The sequence below is a fragment of the Lissotriton helveticus genome, chromosome 12 (genome assembly GCF_964261635.1).
Source record: "Lissotriton helveticus chromosome 12, aLisHel1.1, whole genome shotgun sequence".
NCBI lineage: Eukaryota > Metazoa > Chordata > Amphibia > Caudata > Salamandridae > Lissotriton > Lissotriton helveticus.
The window spans coordinates 605,238,147-605,256,954 of NC_136073.1; the positions used below are offsets into that span (position 1 = coordinate 605,238,147).

Below are 18,808 nucleotides of genomic sequence, written 5' to 3' on the forward strand. Positions count from 1 at the left end.
CACCAGCTACTCCAGGTGCAGAAGGCTGGTTTTAGGGCCCATCATAGCACTAAACTGGTGATGTTGGCTATGCTCGATGAGCTCAGAGTTAGGGCCGATAACAAAGATTCGAGCGCCCAGATTTTTTTAGTTCTATCAGCGGTGTTCGATACGGTCAATCACGCCCACTCTTGGTTTGGATTGCCAATATGGGCATTTGCGGGTAGGCTCTCCAGTGGCTTGAGTCCTTTCTGCTAGGACAATCCCAAGGGGTCCAACTGGGTGAGCAGATGTCAAATAGCGGCGCTCTCCCCTGTGGTGTCCCTCAGGGCTTAGCTCTATCCCGTCTCCTTTTTAATGTGTATCTCCAGCCATTGGTGGCTGCCCTAGCTTGCGTGAACTGTCAAGTATTTAACTATGCTGATGACACCTCACTCATTCTGCAGTTCAATAACCCCCTGCATGCCAACACCCGCGTGCAAAATATTCTTAGACAAGCTGTGAGTTGGATGACAGCCAACTCATTAAAAGTCAATCCGGACAAAACGGAGGTCCTTGTAATCTCCTCCAAAGGCAATCCCTGAAATGACCTCTTCTGGCCACAGTGCTCGGCACCGCTCCTATGCCAGTTCCCGTCGTAAAAAGCCTGGGCATCAAGATCGATTCCAACCTTTCAATGACCAATCAAGTCGCTACTGTCGTCGGCACCTGTCTGGGCTTAATGAGACAGTTGCGTAAACTTGCCCCCCTTCTCTCACCCACCACTCTACAGATGATCATGTCGGCCATGATCATGATCAGGTTGAACTATGGCAATGCCTTATATATCGGTCTCCCTGAGAAACTAATCCGCAAGCTGTAGGTGACCATGAATGATGCAGCCAGGCTGATTTTTAGGCTCCCTAAAAAGGCTCATGCTACCCCTTTGCTGCACAAGTTGCACTGGCTTCCGGTCAAACAGAGAACAAAGTTCAAGGGCCTCTGCATTGCCCATAAAGCCATCTACGGCCAGGCCCCAGCCTACATCAAGGAGCCCCTGGTGAACTATGTGCCGGAACGCTCACTTCAATCGTCTGAGGCAGGCCTCCTGGCCTACTCACGGGTCAAAACTGCATCTAAAGGTGGCAGAGCTTTCTCTGTTTTAATTCCCCTACCCTGAAACCAATTGCCTGAGAACCTCCGCAAGGAACCCACCCTTCTTCCTTTTAGGAAACGCTTAAAAAATCATCTGTTTAGGGAGACACTGACACAGTCTAATTCCTCCACCTAGGTGCTTTTTGGGGATAGCAGATGGATTTGGGATTTTCTCAAGAAGCGCTAAGAGACCTGCAGGTGGTTATGCGCTATATAAACTGCAGTTAACATAAAATAATATAACATAACAGATATTGGCCTCTAAGGCGCAGGATCTCTAGCTGGAGTTGCTCCATTACTTCTTCACATCCCTGCTTGTGTTTTTAAGGGTTGAGACTTTGTCTCCCAGGCGTTCCACGTCCCTGCGCACCTCTCTAAGCTCTCCAGCCAGCTCTTTTTTGAATGATCGAAGGTCATCTCGTAACGATGTGAAGAGTGCCTCCAGGTATGAACGGGTGACAGGTGCCTCTGCCTGCATAATGTTAGATGGGTCCTCCAGGTTTGCAGTTGAGGCTTTGTCTCCAGAGTGGGCCCCTTTCTGTTTAAGGAGCATTTCTTTCACAGTCCTATCCATGTTATAATTCCCAGAAGCCATGGCAAAGTCCAAACGAACCACCTCCCTTTCCTGGCAGGTATCAGCTACCAGGGCTCTCGCAGGGGCACAGGCGATGGCAGTCTGCCCGTGGTGAGGTCCAGAGGCAGTCAAAATCAAAGCTGGGCCAAAGTAAGTTATTCTGGGGGGGGGGGGGAGTACGCTCTCCACAGCGGCTAGGAGCCTGGAATGTAAGCCCTCACGCCCCTTGTTGAAGACAGGCAGCAGAGCTAGAGGCCGAGGCCGAAAGCAAATCACGTGGGTGCAAGAAGGCAAAGTCCTCAAGATGATCCCTCTACATGGGTCGGGCCTTATGAGAGCTGTGGCTGGATAGCATCCTCGGGGCCCGCGCTGCAACATGGGTGAGCTCAATGGGCTCACATGCAGATGTGGTTCCTGGAGAATGCCCAGCAGAGTCCTCTGTGCCCCTGCTTACATCAGGAGGATACAGAACTGAGGGGACCCTCTCAACAGGCCTCACCACAGCTGCCCCCTTCTCCTTACCTCCGTACCTGGCTCAGCCCTCTAGCAATGCCTGGCAGCGAGGCCTAGTCCTCCCCTCTCCTCTCCTCTCTCCCCGTCCTAGGCCCCCTGCTCCACTGGACCACCGGTCCTTCATATCCAACAGCTGTGTCGGTTCTGGGGGCCCCAAGCGTGACTCTCAATGTAAGGGTGGGTGGGAGGTGGCTGACCTCCAAAGCTTGATCAGTTTGGGAAGCCCAACATGGCAGTAAATGCGGTGCTGACTCAGGCTCTACCTGCGGTCCCACCTCTGGCGTCCCAGGGCTCTCGGGAGCCTCCCTCGGTCACGCGGGCCATGCTCGGACCCCTCGGGTCTCCCTCCACGGGGGCCATGCCCCAGAGCCCAAGATCAGGAGCGAGTGGCCCCCAGTATCTCAGCCAAACTCCTGCCGTCTGCCACCATCCACTCTGCTGTGTCTAATCTCTCGGCCTCCACGTAGGCGTCAGAAGGCAGGGACAGCTATCGGATCAATCCACCCAGCTCCTGGAGTCACTCCACTCACCACAGGGGCACAATCTCTGTGATATGCAGGCTACTGTCAGCAGGGCTTTTGGTTGGGAGCAGAGAGAGACGAAACTGCGTCTCACCCGTCTGCCATCTTGGCCACACCCCAAGAGCCCCTACATTTAAAGAATGGATACATGATTTGATATATTGTCAGGGCCCAATGAATACCTACACAGAGCTCTTACCTTTGTCTTCATGCCCTAAAGATATCTGGGAGCTTTGGCGTTCCTACCTGCTTGATGAGTCCCCCACACCAGTTGTGAGGGCAGCTCCCAAGCATCCTTGTTAATGGAGCTTTTAACGAGGTCCCTTATTAGACCATCTGGTAATTCAGGCATACCTGAACTGAAGTTGCATTGACATAATTGTGATACCTTTACAAATACTTCTTTATCTGGCAAAATGGATGCAGACTAAATATAGTTTTTTTAACTAAAAACCCCCGTCCTGAAGAAGGTGTTGGCATCAACAAAAGACACCGAAACGCCGCGTCGACTTTTGGTTTTTTTAATATGTATTTCATTGTATAATGTATTTTCTGGTGCAAATTGATTTTGTATAATGTTTTTAATAAATTGTTGTTTTTACACTAGCAGAAATTTATGTCTCTCAAGTGTTGTGTGACGTACAGATAGGGTGCTTACACTGACTGATTATTTGTAATAGGGTGTCTTGACATATTTGTAGTCTCTGTTTGCGTAGATAACCTGCTAGCCACTGGGCCTAGGTTACCTTACGCCTCAGGATATATTTCCTCCAATTAGGGACTTTTTGTTGTTGTGTAAATATAGTCATGTACAGGTTATAAAAGATGGCGCTATGACTGTAGCGAAACCTCTTCATATGTAACAGATAATGTATATGTTATAATTATTTGCTTATTGCAGATATTATGTCTTTGAATATAATAAAACTCAATAGATAAAAATATTTTTTTAAAGTTATGCCCGCATTACCTGTGAAGAGAGTGGAACAGGGAAAGAAAGAAGGAAGAAGGAAAAGAGGGGCAAATCAGGGGAGAGGGCTTCAGAAGAGTGACAGGGATTCCAGTGATAGTCTCTTAGATGTACTATTGTCTGAACAGCCACCCCGTATAATGAAGCTTAAACGATGAGTAGGGGAGGGTGAATGCAGGTGGGCATTCTGAAATAGCTGGGACCCAAGGAAATGTGGATCCAAATATGGTGAGTCACCTCTGCAAATGTGAATCATAATATGGTGGAAGGGACCTCTGCAGGCCCTCTGCACCTCTGCAGCTTTGAATGTCCCAGATGCCCTTATTGTGCCGGTTACTATTGCCCCAGTAGTTCCCATATATAATCCAAAATCAGGGGAAATGTGAATCCAAATTTGACTAGTGCAGCTAATTCATCAGTTTCAGCAAATATTCCTTCAAAATCATGAACCGGAGGATTTGTTCCGTTAATTCAAATGAATGGGATTTCTCCTTGTGGTACAATTGCAGACCCATCAGCCAATCATAATGAGTTTGATCCTTTTAGGAACTTTGAGTGTTTGCCAAGCACAGATACAATCCCTTCGGAGCCACCTTTAAATGCACACAGTACTAGTACACTTTTGAAAGCTCCTGAAGGACAATCAAGCTTTAGTGTCCAAGAGTCAGAGAACTGATTGAAAACTTAAATTGGGACTTCAAAGGGGAGTGAAAGTACTGAGTTGAATCAGAGGGCAAACGTGTCAACATTAAAGCTAAATTGGTAGGATGTGGTAAAACAAAAACTCGAGTTGGATGAGTTGAATAGCAACAGTCTTAAATTACCCCAAATAGATGCTTTGCAGCAGGTCGAACTCCTGTTTATGTGTAAGGATGTTACTTCGTGAGCAAGACAAGCTTATGACAAACTGACAGGCACAACCTAGAAATATGAAATATAATTGGAAAGGACGATGACTTTGCAAAAGAATCATTGACTTTCTTTTTCTGATCAGTATTTAGAGACCATAAAAGTATGATGGTTGATAATGAAAATTCGAGAATTGATACAGAGTATTCAGATTTGAAGTACCTTGGATAGGTGGGAAGACAAATGTTCTAAGAGGAAATGTTTTAAGTGTTCTATTGGGAAACCACCACCGTCAGGAGGGACAGGGACAAGTGCCACAAGTTTCCAAAGAAAATTCAAAATATTACTGATTTACAGAGAGATTTGAGTGGCCTGGTAGTGACAGGTGTGTGGGAAGCCATTGGAAATGGACTCAAGACAATAGGCAATTGGTTTGGCAATTTGGGAAGCAGAATAGAGAATACTATCTTGGAAAATGTTGTGAATATTGCCCATTGTGCAATAGTTGTACTGTATCCTTTAAGGTATACCAAGGAATGAAGGTAAAGAATGTAGTGAAAAGAAAGAGATCGGATGTAGAAGTGGAGGAGAAACATATTAATTACTATATTGACAAGAAAACTCTAGAAGAGCTCAGGCATAATGCAATTAAAAACACAATGTTTTTAATGGTACATCTGATAAAATCTTAATCAGATAAGATCTAGAGATTATTTGTGATGGCTTGATGTGCCATCAGAGGGGGGATTGGAGAAGCTTAGTTTTGGCTCAACCCTTATATGATTGCCAAACTATATATTTTCACATTTAGCCTTATATATTGCGTATGAAAATAATAAGAATGAGATATGGTGCATACAGTGTATTCATTGTGTGGCTTGATGTATCTCTCTGTGTGTAGTAACATTTTCTTTTGCAGGATTATCTGGATTGCTTATATTAATCTTCTATGATTTTAGATTGTACGAGGATGCGGTAAATGCATTTAATGCAGTGCATTCACCAGAGATTCGAGAAAATGAATTTTATAACATGTGCATACAAATCTTTAAGGTTTTAAAAAAAATAGTTCTCACCCATAGCTACACACATGTGTTACTGTGTAACCTTAGTTCACATATAATCCTCTTCCAACCATGATGTATTCATATAAAGTGTATTCATCTTGTATTAATATTGTGACCACATGCGTACATATATTCAATTGACCGTTGCACAACAAATTTATTAGTAAGTTAGCAAGGCAAAAGGCCTTAACTTCAGTGTGAAAATTGTTGCTTGCATATTTTCTCTCCTCTGCAGGTGTAGACCAAGGCTTCATTAGTTAGTGAAAGGATCCTTGTTTTATTCAATGATAGCAAGAAACAGGAGAAACCTTTGGCAGGAAGAAACCGTGCTAACGAAGTTGGGGGCGAGTTCTCATAGAGGAGGAAAGGATGCTCAAGGTCGATCAAGTGTGCCCAGTCAAGGGTTTGGGAGAAAAGCAAAATGTTGCCAGTTCCTACCAGGAAAGAGGGAATTGTCCTATAGATGCTGACATTGGTTACCTTAAATATTGTGTGCTATTGCTATTGCATATCTAGTTGGACGCAGATGCCTTTAGACTTTCTAGAGGTACAGACCTTATTGCTATAGCTCTTAGTGTGGGTTTACGCAAAACACTATTTTCGATTGGAGTACTTGTATTGAACTCTCCTCTCTGCTGAGACATGTCCCTTGTTTCCTTCACTAATTAGTGTTCTCTGATATAGAATAGGGTAGGATAAAAAAGTCACTAATTAGGGTTCTCTGATATAGAATAGGGTAGGATAAAATAGATCTCTGGAATTTATTCATGACAAGACAGGAAGGTCGAAATTTACAATTTAACTTGCAAATCTTGTTTCCTTTTTTCTGTATAACTGCAACTAAATGTTTAGTATGCTTTATGCTATTTAGCTTGAATTTCCTCTGGAGATTTGGACTCACCTTGGTTACTTTGTATTTCTGTAATAGGCTCTTGAGACTCATGTGTATCAGTTTGTATCTGAGTCTCTAATGAACCAACTTAACCTTTCTTATTTGTCTTGACTTTATTGTGCAACCAAATATGTGGCTCTGTTAATGAATGTCTTACCTCTCAAGCTCTACAAGATTTATCAACTCACGAAGAAAATGTGTCAGAACAGCTCAGAGCTCCATCACTTTATTTCCATCACCCATTATCTTTATGGCATTTACCTTCTGTACATCTGCACCACAATAATTTGCTCTATAATCCCTAATATTCTAAAACATGCTTGCTCTTTAGCTCCTCTTCCCCTATTACCCCTCTGTTCCATACGTGCCCTAACTTTTTCTGCTTATACCCTATTCCTTTATTTTTCAACCCCATTCATTGAATCATTTACATAATGCAGTTAATGCTCTTTCAGACCCTTGTTTTAAGAGCAGTGGTCTGATTTCATTTAACACATTGTGATCATGTTTCTGTGTTCTGGTTGTTGTTGAAGGCTTCATTTGTAGGATGTTGATTATACTCATTCTGCACAGTGGAGAAAGAAAGCTGGATGCCCAGAATCTACAGCTGTAACTTTTGAAATGTCCGTCTTATTGCATCCCTGATCTCTTGGTTTCTGAGACTGTATATGAGTGGGTTTAACAATGGAGTGAATACAGAGTAGATCACAGCCAGAAGCCGGTCATAGTACAGAGAGTAGCTCTTGGTCAGTCTCACATACATGAAGACAATGCAGGTGAAAAAGGCAAGGACAACAGTCAGATGAGCAACACAAGTTGAAAAAGCCTTGCGACGCCCCTTGGAGGTCTTTATCTTCATGATGGTGAGGATGATCTTAAAGTAGGACAGCATGATGAAGAGGAAGGTTACCAGGATGATGAAGGCGTTTATGGCAAAGTCTACCAGGACATTTATTGAAGTGTCAGTGCAGGCCAAACTCAGTAGAGGAGGGAAGTCACAGAAGATGTGTGGGATTATATTTGGCCCACAGAAAGGCAACCGTGAAATCAGAATGACTTCCGTCACAGGACACATAAAGCCACACGCCCAACAACCAATGGCTAGTTGAAGGCAAAGCTTGGAGGTCATGATGGATGTGTAGCGAAGGGGGCTGCAGATGGCAAAGTAGCGGTCGAAGGACATCACTGTTAGGAGATAACACTCTGACGCCCCAAGAGAATGGAAGAAGTATGTTTGCAATAGGCAGCCATTGAAGGAGATGGTTTTCCTACTAGCCAAAAGGTTGGCTAGCATTTTGGGAATGGTGACAGCAGTGTACCAGATTTCCAGGAAGGACAGAACACTGACAAAGAAATACATAGGGGTGTGAAGCCGAGCATCTAACTTGATGACTAAAAAAATGACCACATTTCCAGTAAGGGTCAGAATATAGGTGATGAACAGGAGGAGGAAGAGAAGGGTGCTGTAGTTGTGAAGATCAGGGAATCCCACTAAGAAAAACTCTGTCACAGTGCTTTTATTTCCGATGTCCATTTCAGCAAAGTTTTCACCTACATGGGCATCAAATAGAGAAGCAATTAATGATAGCCATTCATGGTTGGAAATGGTGAAATGTCACAAGAGAAGAGGAAGAAGATGGAGAGAGAAAGAAAGAGAGACTTAATTAAAGACACAAGGGGAAGGGACAGTGGTGGGTCTTAGGCAGGAATACGAGTTTATAGCAACATACCAACGTGGGGATGAAATATTATATAAGATAGACCTTTCTTACAGACACAATAATTAGAGAGCAGAGCTAAGATGGCCGACTGGTAGGAGCTGCCCGAAGGAGCTCCAATCACTTGGGATCCCCCACTGGGGAATATCCCTGTCAGCGGCAGCCATCGATCGAAACTGAACCCCCAAGAATAACAGGATGAATACCAGCATCATATTGAACTAATGGCATATCTCATCGCTTAAAGCTTCAGCATAATATCAGTTCCTACCTTATTTTGGCCCTGAGACTCCACGTCATTCTGGCCTCCCGCCACCCGTGATGCCGTCTGAGTTCTTTGATCTATGGAGATGACCGGTTCCTCCTAGGGTCATTGCCCACCACTGCCGTCCACACGGACAGACTCAGGTCTGGATTTGCCACCAAGCCCGACAGCCGGATGGGAGTGACCTCGATGGACGCCTGAGAAGCCTCGCCTAGCTGAAAGAGGACAGAGGCCATTTGGTCTGTGGAGTCTCATTGCGGCCTCTGGCATCAGCCGGATGGGAACGATCACGATGGACGCATGAGGAGCCTGGTCTAGCTGGAAGAGGATCGAGGCCTTTGGAGCTGGGGAGTCTCGGTGCGGCCCCTGGTGTCCCGCAGGTCGACACGGCGGGATCCCTCTCCCGTGGCAGCGTAGGACCCCCCAGTTTCTTGGGCCTCAGGTCTCTTGGAAATCCTCAGTGCTGCAGCAGCAGGCCCCTGAAGATAGTGGGACACGGACAACAAGGTCTCTCGGTCTCTGCAGCAGCAGGCTCCAGAGCAGGGCTTCAAGACCTTGTACTGCGGTCTCAGCGTGCCCCGGAAGCCTCGGAGGGAGACCTCAGGACCTCTGGGCTGTGGCAGCAGCGGGCCCTCAGAGGCCGCAGCACAGAGCTACAGGACCTCGGGAGCAGGGCAGCAGCGGGCCCCCGAAGTACCCATGGTGTGGTGGTGGAGCCTCCTGGGTCTCTTTGAGCTGCAGCAGGAATCAGACCCGACATGCTGTCTACTTTCCTCCAGCGGGGCTGACACACTTCCCAGATGCCCCTGGAGGAGGTTCCCGACGGAGCAGGATCCCCCCACAGCAGCTGGGGCATAGCGCCTGTGGATCGCCGCGAATTGAGAGCTTTTGGACCAGAAAGGGTCGTCTGTCTCGTGGCGGCCCTCGGGGAGAGGTCGAGGTGCAGCCCTGCCCCCTTCAGGGGCAACACACACACAACAATGCTGATAACGCATCCGTTGTATTTCCCATAACGGAAACCACAACCCTAAAGAGGATTAAAGAATACTCATACACCAGCCAATACAACCGTGAAATCGAACCCCCATGCACCAAAGTGGCATGAAGCGGCCAGCAAAACAAGCAAATTAATCTTCATCAGATACGACTACAGCCACAACAGCACGACCGAGGTAACTGTATCTATGCTCAACTAACTTTATCTTTTTCAATTGAGAACAGGGTATTTTACAGATGAGGGAAATACTGGCTACTAAGATGGAACTCATCCTGAAAAATAATGTATTCATGTTTAACAATTCATGGTACAAACAGATTAAAGGCGTAGCCATGGGCTCCAAATTCTCTCCCTCCTTTGCGAATTTGTTCATGGGCGCACTCAAGAAAGACCTCATCTGGGGCACGAAGGGTGCAACTTTCGTGGATTCCATTGTTTTCTGGGGGAGGTACATAGACGATTGTTTTTTAATCTGGTCTGGCTCACAAGAGCTTTTAATGGATTTCCACAAACATTTGAACAACAACACTTGGGATATGAGTTTCACCATCAGTTCCAGCACAGAAAAAGTTGAATTCCTCGATTTAGAAATCTATATTTCTGACAACAAACTAAATAGCAGATTGTTTAGAAAAAGCACCGCCTGTAACGCGATCTTGCATGCACAGAGTGCCCATCCTCCTCACCAAATCAGCGCCATTCCCTATGGTGAATTTCTAAGAGCACGTAGGAATTGTAGCAATGACAGAGAATTTGACCACAATTTGAGAGAAATGCAAACACGTTTCAAAAAAAGAGGCTACTCAGACAATCTTCTTGACAAAGCAACCACTCGTGTTAAGAAGATTACTAGAGCAGACACACTCAAGAAGAAGCACGCAGTTACTGAAACTAGCTCCAAAAGAATTAGATTGATAACAGATTTTAATAGCCATAACAGATCACTCCGCAGGAGCTTTACAAAACATTGGAACATCCTAAGAGCTGACAAGAGCATCCAAGAGTTTATAGGAGAACATCCACAAATCACATACAGAAGAGGGAGGACTTTGAGAAACAGACTTAGTCCTACTACTCCCAGGCAAGCTACGTCCAACTGGCTCACAACCAAAAATATAGGCTTTTTCAAATGTGGCTTTTGCTCCATGTGCTGATGGGCTAAACACAAGACAAAAGAATTCTATGACGCAACAGGTAACAGATATACCATCAAAGAAAACATTAATTGCACTACACGCTTCGTAGTATACATCATTGAATGTGTCTGCAAGAAGATATATGTAGGCAGCACCATTCGCCCACTGAAAGAGAGAATAGCAGAACATATCAGAGCCATCCACAAGCAGGATCCAAGGTACCCAGTAGCATTGCATGCGGCTGCATGCTGTGATCAGAGTATCGACAAACGAGTGTCCTTCTATGGGATAGATACTGTCCCTATAGGTTTCAGAGGTGGCAACAGGGAACTTAAGCTTAGACGACAAGAGGCCACTTGGATTCTTCGTCTTCGATCCGTTGACCACGGTTTGAATTTCGACCAGGAGATGCAATATTTCCTTGGAGATTAATCTGAAGATACTGTATGTTTCCTTTAGACAAACAGCTATAAATGTAATTTTATTTGTATTGTCATTGCTACATGAACTTGTTGACGTTCTTCTTACTAACAGGTTTTATGTTTTTAACTTGATCCCACGCTACGTAATTTATGAACTCACAATACGATGTACATGAGGTCACAAAGTTATGACTCCTCTAAGATAGAGGCAATTCGATGCTCATTTACTACCATTTATTTCTAAATCTGCCTTATGGGATTTTGATTTGTCCACAAATGAAGTATTGCAAAATTAGAATTCGATTTATGATTGTAAATATAATAGAAATTTACTGCATAATGTGAACGCTGACAGAATTATCGTAAGGTTCTAATAACTTTGGCAAAAAGTATGAGTAAGAATAATGATTCGAATGTCACAGTTATGTATAACAAAACGCGATCTCTGGTAATTGTCATTAATAATTCGTGACATGCTGCATGCTCGAGAATTCCCAGATATGTATACAACACCGGGTCTCCACACTCACGGCGTCTCTACACTTATCATCGGCTCTTTGATGCATGCTACTCTTTCTGGGCGCGTTGCAATTAAAGCGCAAGTTACTCCAACAATATCGAAGCACAATCCGCATTATAAGTTGACGCTCTAGACACCTGAATCCGGGTCTTTTGCTCTTGAGTACTTAATCCACTTCCGGGTCTTCAGAACACGTGACTGTACCCGGAACTACCACTGAATATACTGAAACTGTCGGCGTCGCATCCCGCACTACGGGTAAGATTTCCTTCCTAAACAATTTTCTTATTCTGGCGGGACTGTGGGGATGATTCCCGGGTCACCTACATCAGGTAACTTTCCTGCCATAATCTAATACGGGATCCCCTGGCGACATAGGCTGACACACTCGGGATCTTTTGTCCGTTACAGGACGGATCGAATTCTGTGTGTTCGTTGTTCCTGTATGTTATAAGAAAAATTCTTTAACTCATTTTTCTAAGCACTAATTAAATTGCAGTTCCATGCACTCAGATTTATATTTATATTTTGTTTCGACACCGGGCAAGCGAGAAAACAATAATGTCTCCTTTCCCCTTTTTTATTTTTATTTTTCTCCCGGTATGTTACGTGGACGCAATTTCTTCATCCCTTAAGGGTGTCACCCCTAAGAAATCTACATGTGTCTGCACCCAACACACGTGGACTAGTAATCTAGCTGGAATAAGCGATTGGACCATTACCTTAACAAGTGCTACCATTAAGCAAAGGTGAGCTTAACTAGACCACAAAGATATGATTTTTGGTGAAATCCTCTCGAAGAGACTAATCCCTGACCCAATCGCTGCCAACCCTAATCGGTTGCATTTCCCTTCATCCTAGCAACTTCGGTTATTCGCTGGAGACCTTTTATTCCTAGACCAAGGAACTGCATTTGTACTAAGACGAACCCGGTCTCGAGCAGGGCCGGGACGGAATTATCACCGGCACTGCGGTAAGTTCCTTTTCTTAAACTGAATTATCACACACTGTGCGACTGTTACGTAGAACTCATACTTCACTTAAACACACCCTTATGTTTTATTGTTCTTCTCTCTGTTTCCTTCCGTTTGTGGCATTACAGACCTATGGTCCCACATAGACCACCAACAGGTAGGACGTACACCACCAATTTTTTTAATTTTCGACGGGACTTCGACCCCTTTTCTCTTTTTACAGTTAGACATCACTTGTCCCAAGATATTAAAGGTTCTTCTAAGTACCCATCACTCACCGTCTTCCCACGACCTTCGGTGAATGTACTTTTAGTTATCACCTTTTTTGTTTTTTCACAAACACCTATGAATTCACCGTCCATCGAGCCCTCCATCTACACTAATAACAATATGAGCTCACAGTGACATGAGGGTTGGTGTCCAATGCATCCACTCCTGTGTGTTTTTTGCATGAGCATATTCGTTCACTCACACCTCACGACCGCACCGATGATAATCACAACTGAGTGTGCATCATTGCTGTTTGAATAGTATGTACTCCATCCTGTAATTTTGTATCCTACCCAGCCCTGAGGAGTCGCGGGAAAAGGTGTTTCCCTGCGACGAAACACGTGTCGGCTGGCATTGTATGAAGATTAAAAGAGGAGCCGAAACACTGGTGTCCCCATTTTTTGACTGCTGAAAACCGAACTTTAATGTCCATTGAGACATCTGAAATGCTTTAACTCTCATTACAGTGTGCAGTGGGTCCTGTTTTAACTTTATCTTTTTGACCATATTCCACATATTCTTTAGTAGGCCAGTGGCTCTGGGTTTTTATTATTTCAAAATGGCTGAATGGGTTTTCACCTAATCCAAAATGGTTGATTGTTTATAAAACAAGGGCAAGAGGCTTTCCCCACCCACCCACTGGTCACTTCCAAGTGGGTTTTTACAACACTTCTTTCTGGGTCTAATTTCACTGCAACTGAAATAGGACCATAGTTGGATGGACAGCGAAACAGGACTTCTCTGGCTCTCCCCCATCAGTTTAATGGACAATAAAACAGGACTACACTGCCCCCCCCCACATTCAATGGAAACAAACAGAGGACCACATAACTGTCTAGGAAGACCTCGACTAAGGAGTCAGCCATCTTAGACTGCCTTAACCACAGTGTTATAGCCCTGATTTACCTTAGCCCCAGCCAGCTACCCACAGATCCTCTCCCTCACCTCACTTCAGACTTTCATACACACTTTCCATACACACTCATGTGCCCTCCCCAACGCGCCTACACTCTGCACACATCACGAAACTCACAGGCACACATACCTACCTCAGCCCATAATAAATTAGTTGCAGCCATAGTTGTTAATTTTCACCCTCCCCTACCCACCCTCCTTCCCATACCTCAGTCCATAATAAATTAGTCACAGCCACAGTTGTTAATTTCACCTTCCCCTACCCACCCCCCTTCTCATACTCTTAACACAGGACTCCACGGTTCCTTCTTGACTCCCATGCACCCATGCACAGATTCGTGCTTCTGCCCATAATACATTAGTCATAGCAGTTATTGTAAATTTCACCCTCTCCTAACCACCCTCCCTCCCTCCCTAACTCCTCTCACCGGAACCCACAGATCCCTCCTAAGCCGCATACAACCATATACACTCTTACTCCCTCTTCACACACTCTTGCACCCTACTCCCCTCACCTACTCTTAAGCGCATAACATGGAACTCACAGGCCCACATACTTACAACATCATTTATCCCCCAAACTCTCAAAAGAATCTGCCAAACGCTTAAAGCATAATTTTATAATATCACTCCCGCAAACTCCCTTCGCTGATCCCTATTTCTCATTACACAACGGGATCACAACCACTGATATCATTTTCCACACCAAACATAGAGCCCAATGGAGGAAAGCATTCCTAGTCTTATTCTCGATACCTTCCACTAGGAAATCCGCTCATGGTCTAGTGATTTCTATTGCACCATCCCAACTCTACCAAGCGACAGCAACCATCACCATCTACAATAACGGAACAATACTCATTCAATCCACGGACCGTAGTTTAAATCTACTGGATAACATCTTCCCCATTATTAAAGAACAAGTGTCTAATCCCCATACTACTACCCAATCCACTTCCCCCCAATACACAAGATGTCACAGCTCCAACCCCCTCTGTCACCCTTCTTCCCCAGCCACCACGGATATCGGATCCATATGCCTCCACCACCATGACCATCCCTCCCACCAACACACCTCACCTCACTTCACCAAACCCTCATACGCGACTTCCACCTAGCACAACTGAAACAACATATGCACCCCAACTGAATCTAAACCCCCTCCGGGTACGATCATAGCTCCCCCCTCCTCTAGCATTTCCCCCTCCATAACCATCTCTCCCCCTACCTCAGCCATGCATCAGAATGACACTCCTAACACGTACTCCTCCATTCCAGTACTGAGACAACTCACGCACCTACAATAGAAACTGAACCCCCTCCGGGTACCATCATAGCTCCCCCCTCTAACATCACCCCCTCTTCTCTCCCCCTGTCTCATCCCTGCTCCACAATATCACCCCTAACACGGACTCCCCCCATGCCAGCCAACTCCCCACCACCACCATTTCGAAACACTCCACCCCCCACAAACCCACCCCGGAGCACACACTGCTCCCAATCACACCTCCCACACCCACTCACCTTCCAGCCACAACAACAATTCAGACATCTATATCAACTATCCTCCCATCCACATACACAACACTGCTTCCTATTCTACTCATTCCTGCACCAGACCACACACCTAACCAGGCCAATGCGCAGCCACCCACACCCATATCACAGACACCTACCCCAGTCATAACCGCTCCAGACACCAGACTGGATGAGATTATGTCTGCACTTCACCAAATCAAAGAGGAACTCCACGCTTTTAAAGAGTTGATATCGAATCAACCATGGCGCTCCAGATCCTCAAGAACCTTTATATCAAGCAAGCTCCCTACTCACCTACCACTCACCCCCAAACATATTCTACCCTGCTGGAAATCAATTTCCTCCTGTAATTTTGCTACTCGCCCAATGCGAAGCATCAACCCATTTTCGGAGAACGGCTACGCTCTCTTCTACACTCCTACGAACCCTCTCTTACGATCCCCATATCTCCCGCACACATGCCCATTCCTACTATCCCCCCAACCCTCACAGGTCCTCCACACAAAACAATAGATGAATCATCTACAATAATCTTAGAAGAGCCACATTCATTCAGGATCCCATCTCTTCCCTCATTACACCCTGTCTTAAATGCACACTCCTGAATTGTAGATCGGCCTCTAGACACTCAGCGGACATAGCTGACCTCATTATCGCACATGACTTGGACCTGATAATGCTAACCGAAACCTGGCTAACAGACTCCTCGCCACTCAACGACATTCTAGTACCCCCAAATTACGACATCATCAGATTGGACAGAAGTGGTAAGACAGGGGGAGGAATCGCATGTATACACTGTAGCACCATCTCCGTAAACAGAGCCATATCCCCAGTATTCCCCTCCTGTGAATATATATGCCTCGACATTAACAGAAATGGCAATCCATTATGCTCTTTACACATTATCTATCATCCACCTGGTGACAACCTCATCTTCACCGAACACCTCATGGACATGATCACAACGAACATCGGACGACAAAACACCCAAATATTACTTGGCGACTTCAATCTCCATTGGAACAACCACAGCGACTCAGTGGTCAATAGTCTCAAAAACTTCCTCGGCGCTCTAGACCTCACCCAAATTTGCAATAGCCCTACACACAATAAACGTTCAATCTTGGATTTAATAATCTCCAAAGGTGACTCCATTCAGCTTGAGTTGATCGAACCCTGTGATTGGTCAGACTATCATATCATCACCTTCTTTACCAATGAATCAGTGAAACTTAATTCGGTTCAATCCACAAAACCAAAGGTATGGAAAAAAGACTTGAAAAAACTCAACCCTAACACATTACCTTCTGCCAGTTTCAAACTACTTCTGCCCCCTGCCGGCTCCTCCAAAATGGCTGAATGGGTTTTCTCCTACTCCAAAATGGTTGATTGTTTATAAAACAAGGGCAAGAGGCTTTCCCCACCCACCCACTGGTCACTTCTAAGTGGGATTTTACAACACTTCTTTTGGGGTCTAATTTCACTGCAACTGAAATAGGACCATAGTTGGATGGACAGCGAAACAGGACTTCTCTGGCTCTCCCCCATCAGTTTGATGGACAATAAAACAGGACTACACTGCCCCCCCCCCACATTCAATGGAAACAAACAGAGGACCACATAACTGTCTAGGAAGACCTCGACTAAGGAGTCAGCCATCTTAGACTGCCTTAACCACAGTGTTATAGCCCTGATTTACCTTAGCCTAAGCCAGCTACCCACAGCTCCTCTCCCTCACCTCACTTCAGACTTTCATACACACTTTCCATACACACTCATGTGCCCTCCCCAACGCGCCTACACTCTGCGCACATCACGAAACAAACAGGCACACATACCTACCTCAGCCCATAATAAATTAGTCACAGCCACAGTTGTTAATTTTCACCCTCCCCTACCCACCCTCCTTCCCATACCTCAGCCCATAATAAATTAGTCACAGCCACAGTTGTTAATTTCACCTTCCCCTACCCACCCCCTTCTCATACTCTTAACACAGGACTCCACGGTTCCTTCTTGACTCCCATGCACCCATGCACAGATTTGTGCTTCTGCCCATAATACATTAGTCATAGCAGTTATTGTAAATTTCACCCTCTCCTAACCACCCTCCCTCCCTAACTCCTCGCACCGGAACCCACAGATCCCTCCTAAGCCGCATACAACCATATACACTCTTACTCCCTCTTCACACACTCTTGCACCCTACTCCCCTCACCTACTCTTAAGCGCATAACATGGAACTCACAGGCCCACATACTTACAACATCATTTATCCCCCCAAGCTCTCAAAAGAATCTGCCAAACGCTTAAAGCATAATTTTATAAAATCACTCCCGCAAACTCCCTTCGCTGATCCCTATTTCTCATTACACAACGGGATCACAACCACTGATATCATTTTCCACACCAAACATAGAGCCCAATGGAGGAAAGCATTCCTAGCCTTATTCTCGATATCTTCCACTAGGAAATCCGCTCATGGTCTAGTGATTTCTATTGCACCATCCCAACTCTACCAAGCGACAGCAACCATCACCATCTACAATAACGGAACAATACTCATTCAATCCACGGACCGTAGTTTAAATCTACTGGATAACATCTTCCCCATTATTAAAGAACAAGTGTCTAATCCCCATACTACTACCCAATCCACTTCCCCCCCAATACACAAGATGTCACAGCTCCAACCCCCTCTGTCACCCTTCTTCCCCAGCCACCACGGATATCGGATCCATATGCCTCCACCACCATGACCATCCCTCCCACCAACACACCTCACCTCACTTCACCAAACCCTCATACGCGACTTCCACCTAGCACAACTGAAACAACATATGCACCCCAACTGAATCTAAACCCCCTCCGGGTACGATCATAGCTCCCCCCTCCTCTAGCATTTCCCCCTCCATAACCATCTCTCCCCCTACCTCAGCCATGCATCAGAATGACACTCCTAACATGTACTCCTCCATTCCAGTACTGAGACAACTCACGCACCTACAATAGAAACTGAACCCCCTCCGGGTACCATCATAGCTCCCCCCTCTAACATCACCCCCTCTTCTCTCCCCCTGTCTCATCCCTGCTCCACAATATCACCCCTAACACGGACTCCCCCCATGCCAGCCAACTCCCCACAGGTCACTTGTTGGTACATAATAGGACACCCCACCACCACCATTTCGAAACACTCCACCCCCCACAAACCCACCCCGGAGCACACACTGCTCCCAATCACACCTCCCACACCCACTCACCTTCCAGCCACAACAACAATTCAGACATCTATATCAACTATCCTCCCATCCACATACACAACACTGCCTCCTATTCTACTCATTCCTGCACCAGACCACACACCTAACCAGGCCAATGCGCAGCCACCCACACCCATATCACAGACACCTACCCCAGTCATAACCGCTCCAGACACCAGACTGGATGAGATTATGTCTGCACTTCACCAAATCAAAGAGGAACTCCACGCTTTTAAAGAGTTGATATCGAATCAACCATGGCGCTCCAGATCCTCAAGAACCTTTAT

The 18,808-nt window shown here is 45.6% G+C and overlaps 1 protein-coding gene across 1 annotated transcript; it reads right to left on the reverse strand.

The window, feature by feature from the left end:
* Positions 1–1,408: 1,408 nt before the first annotated feature.
* LOC144798069 (olfactory receptor 6N2-like) lies at positions 1,409–8,033 on the reverse strand. Its single transcript, XM_078668843.1, has 2 exons — positions 7,113–8,033; positions 1,409–1,636 (listed from the first exon to the last, which is right to left on the reverse strand). Exons 1-2 carry the CDS (start codon positions 8,031–8,033, stop codon positions 1,409–1,411), a joined length of 1,149 nt encoding a protein of 382 aa, XP_078524969.1.
* Between the last annotated feature and the right edge of the window lie 10,775 nt (positions 8,034–18,808).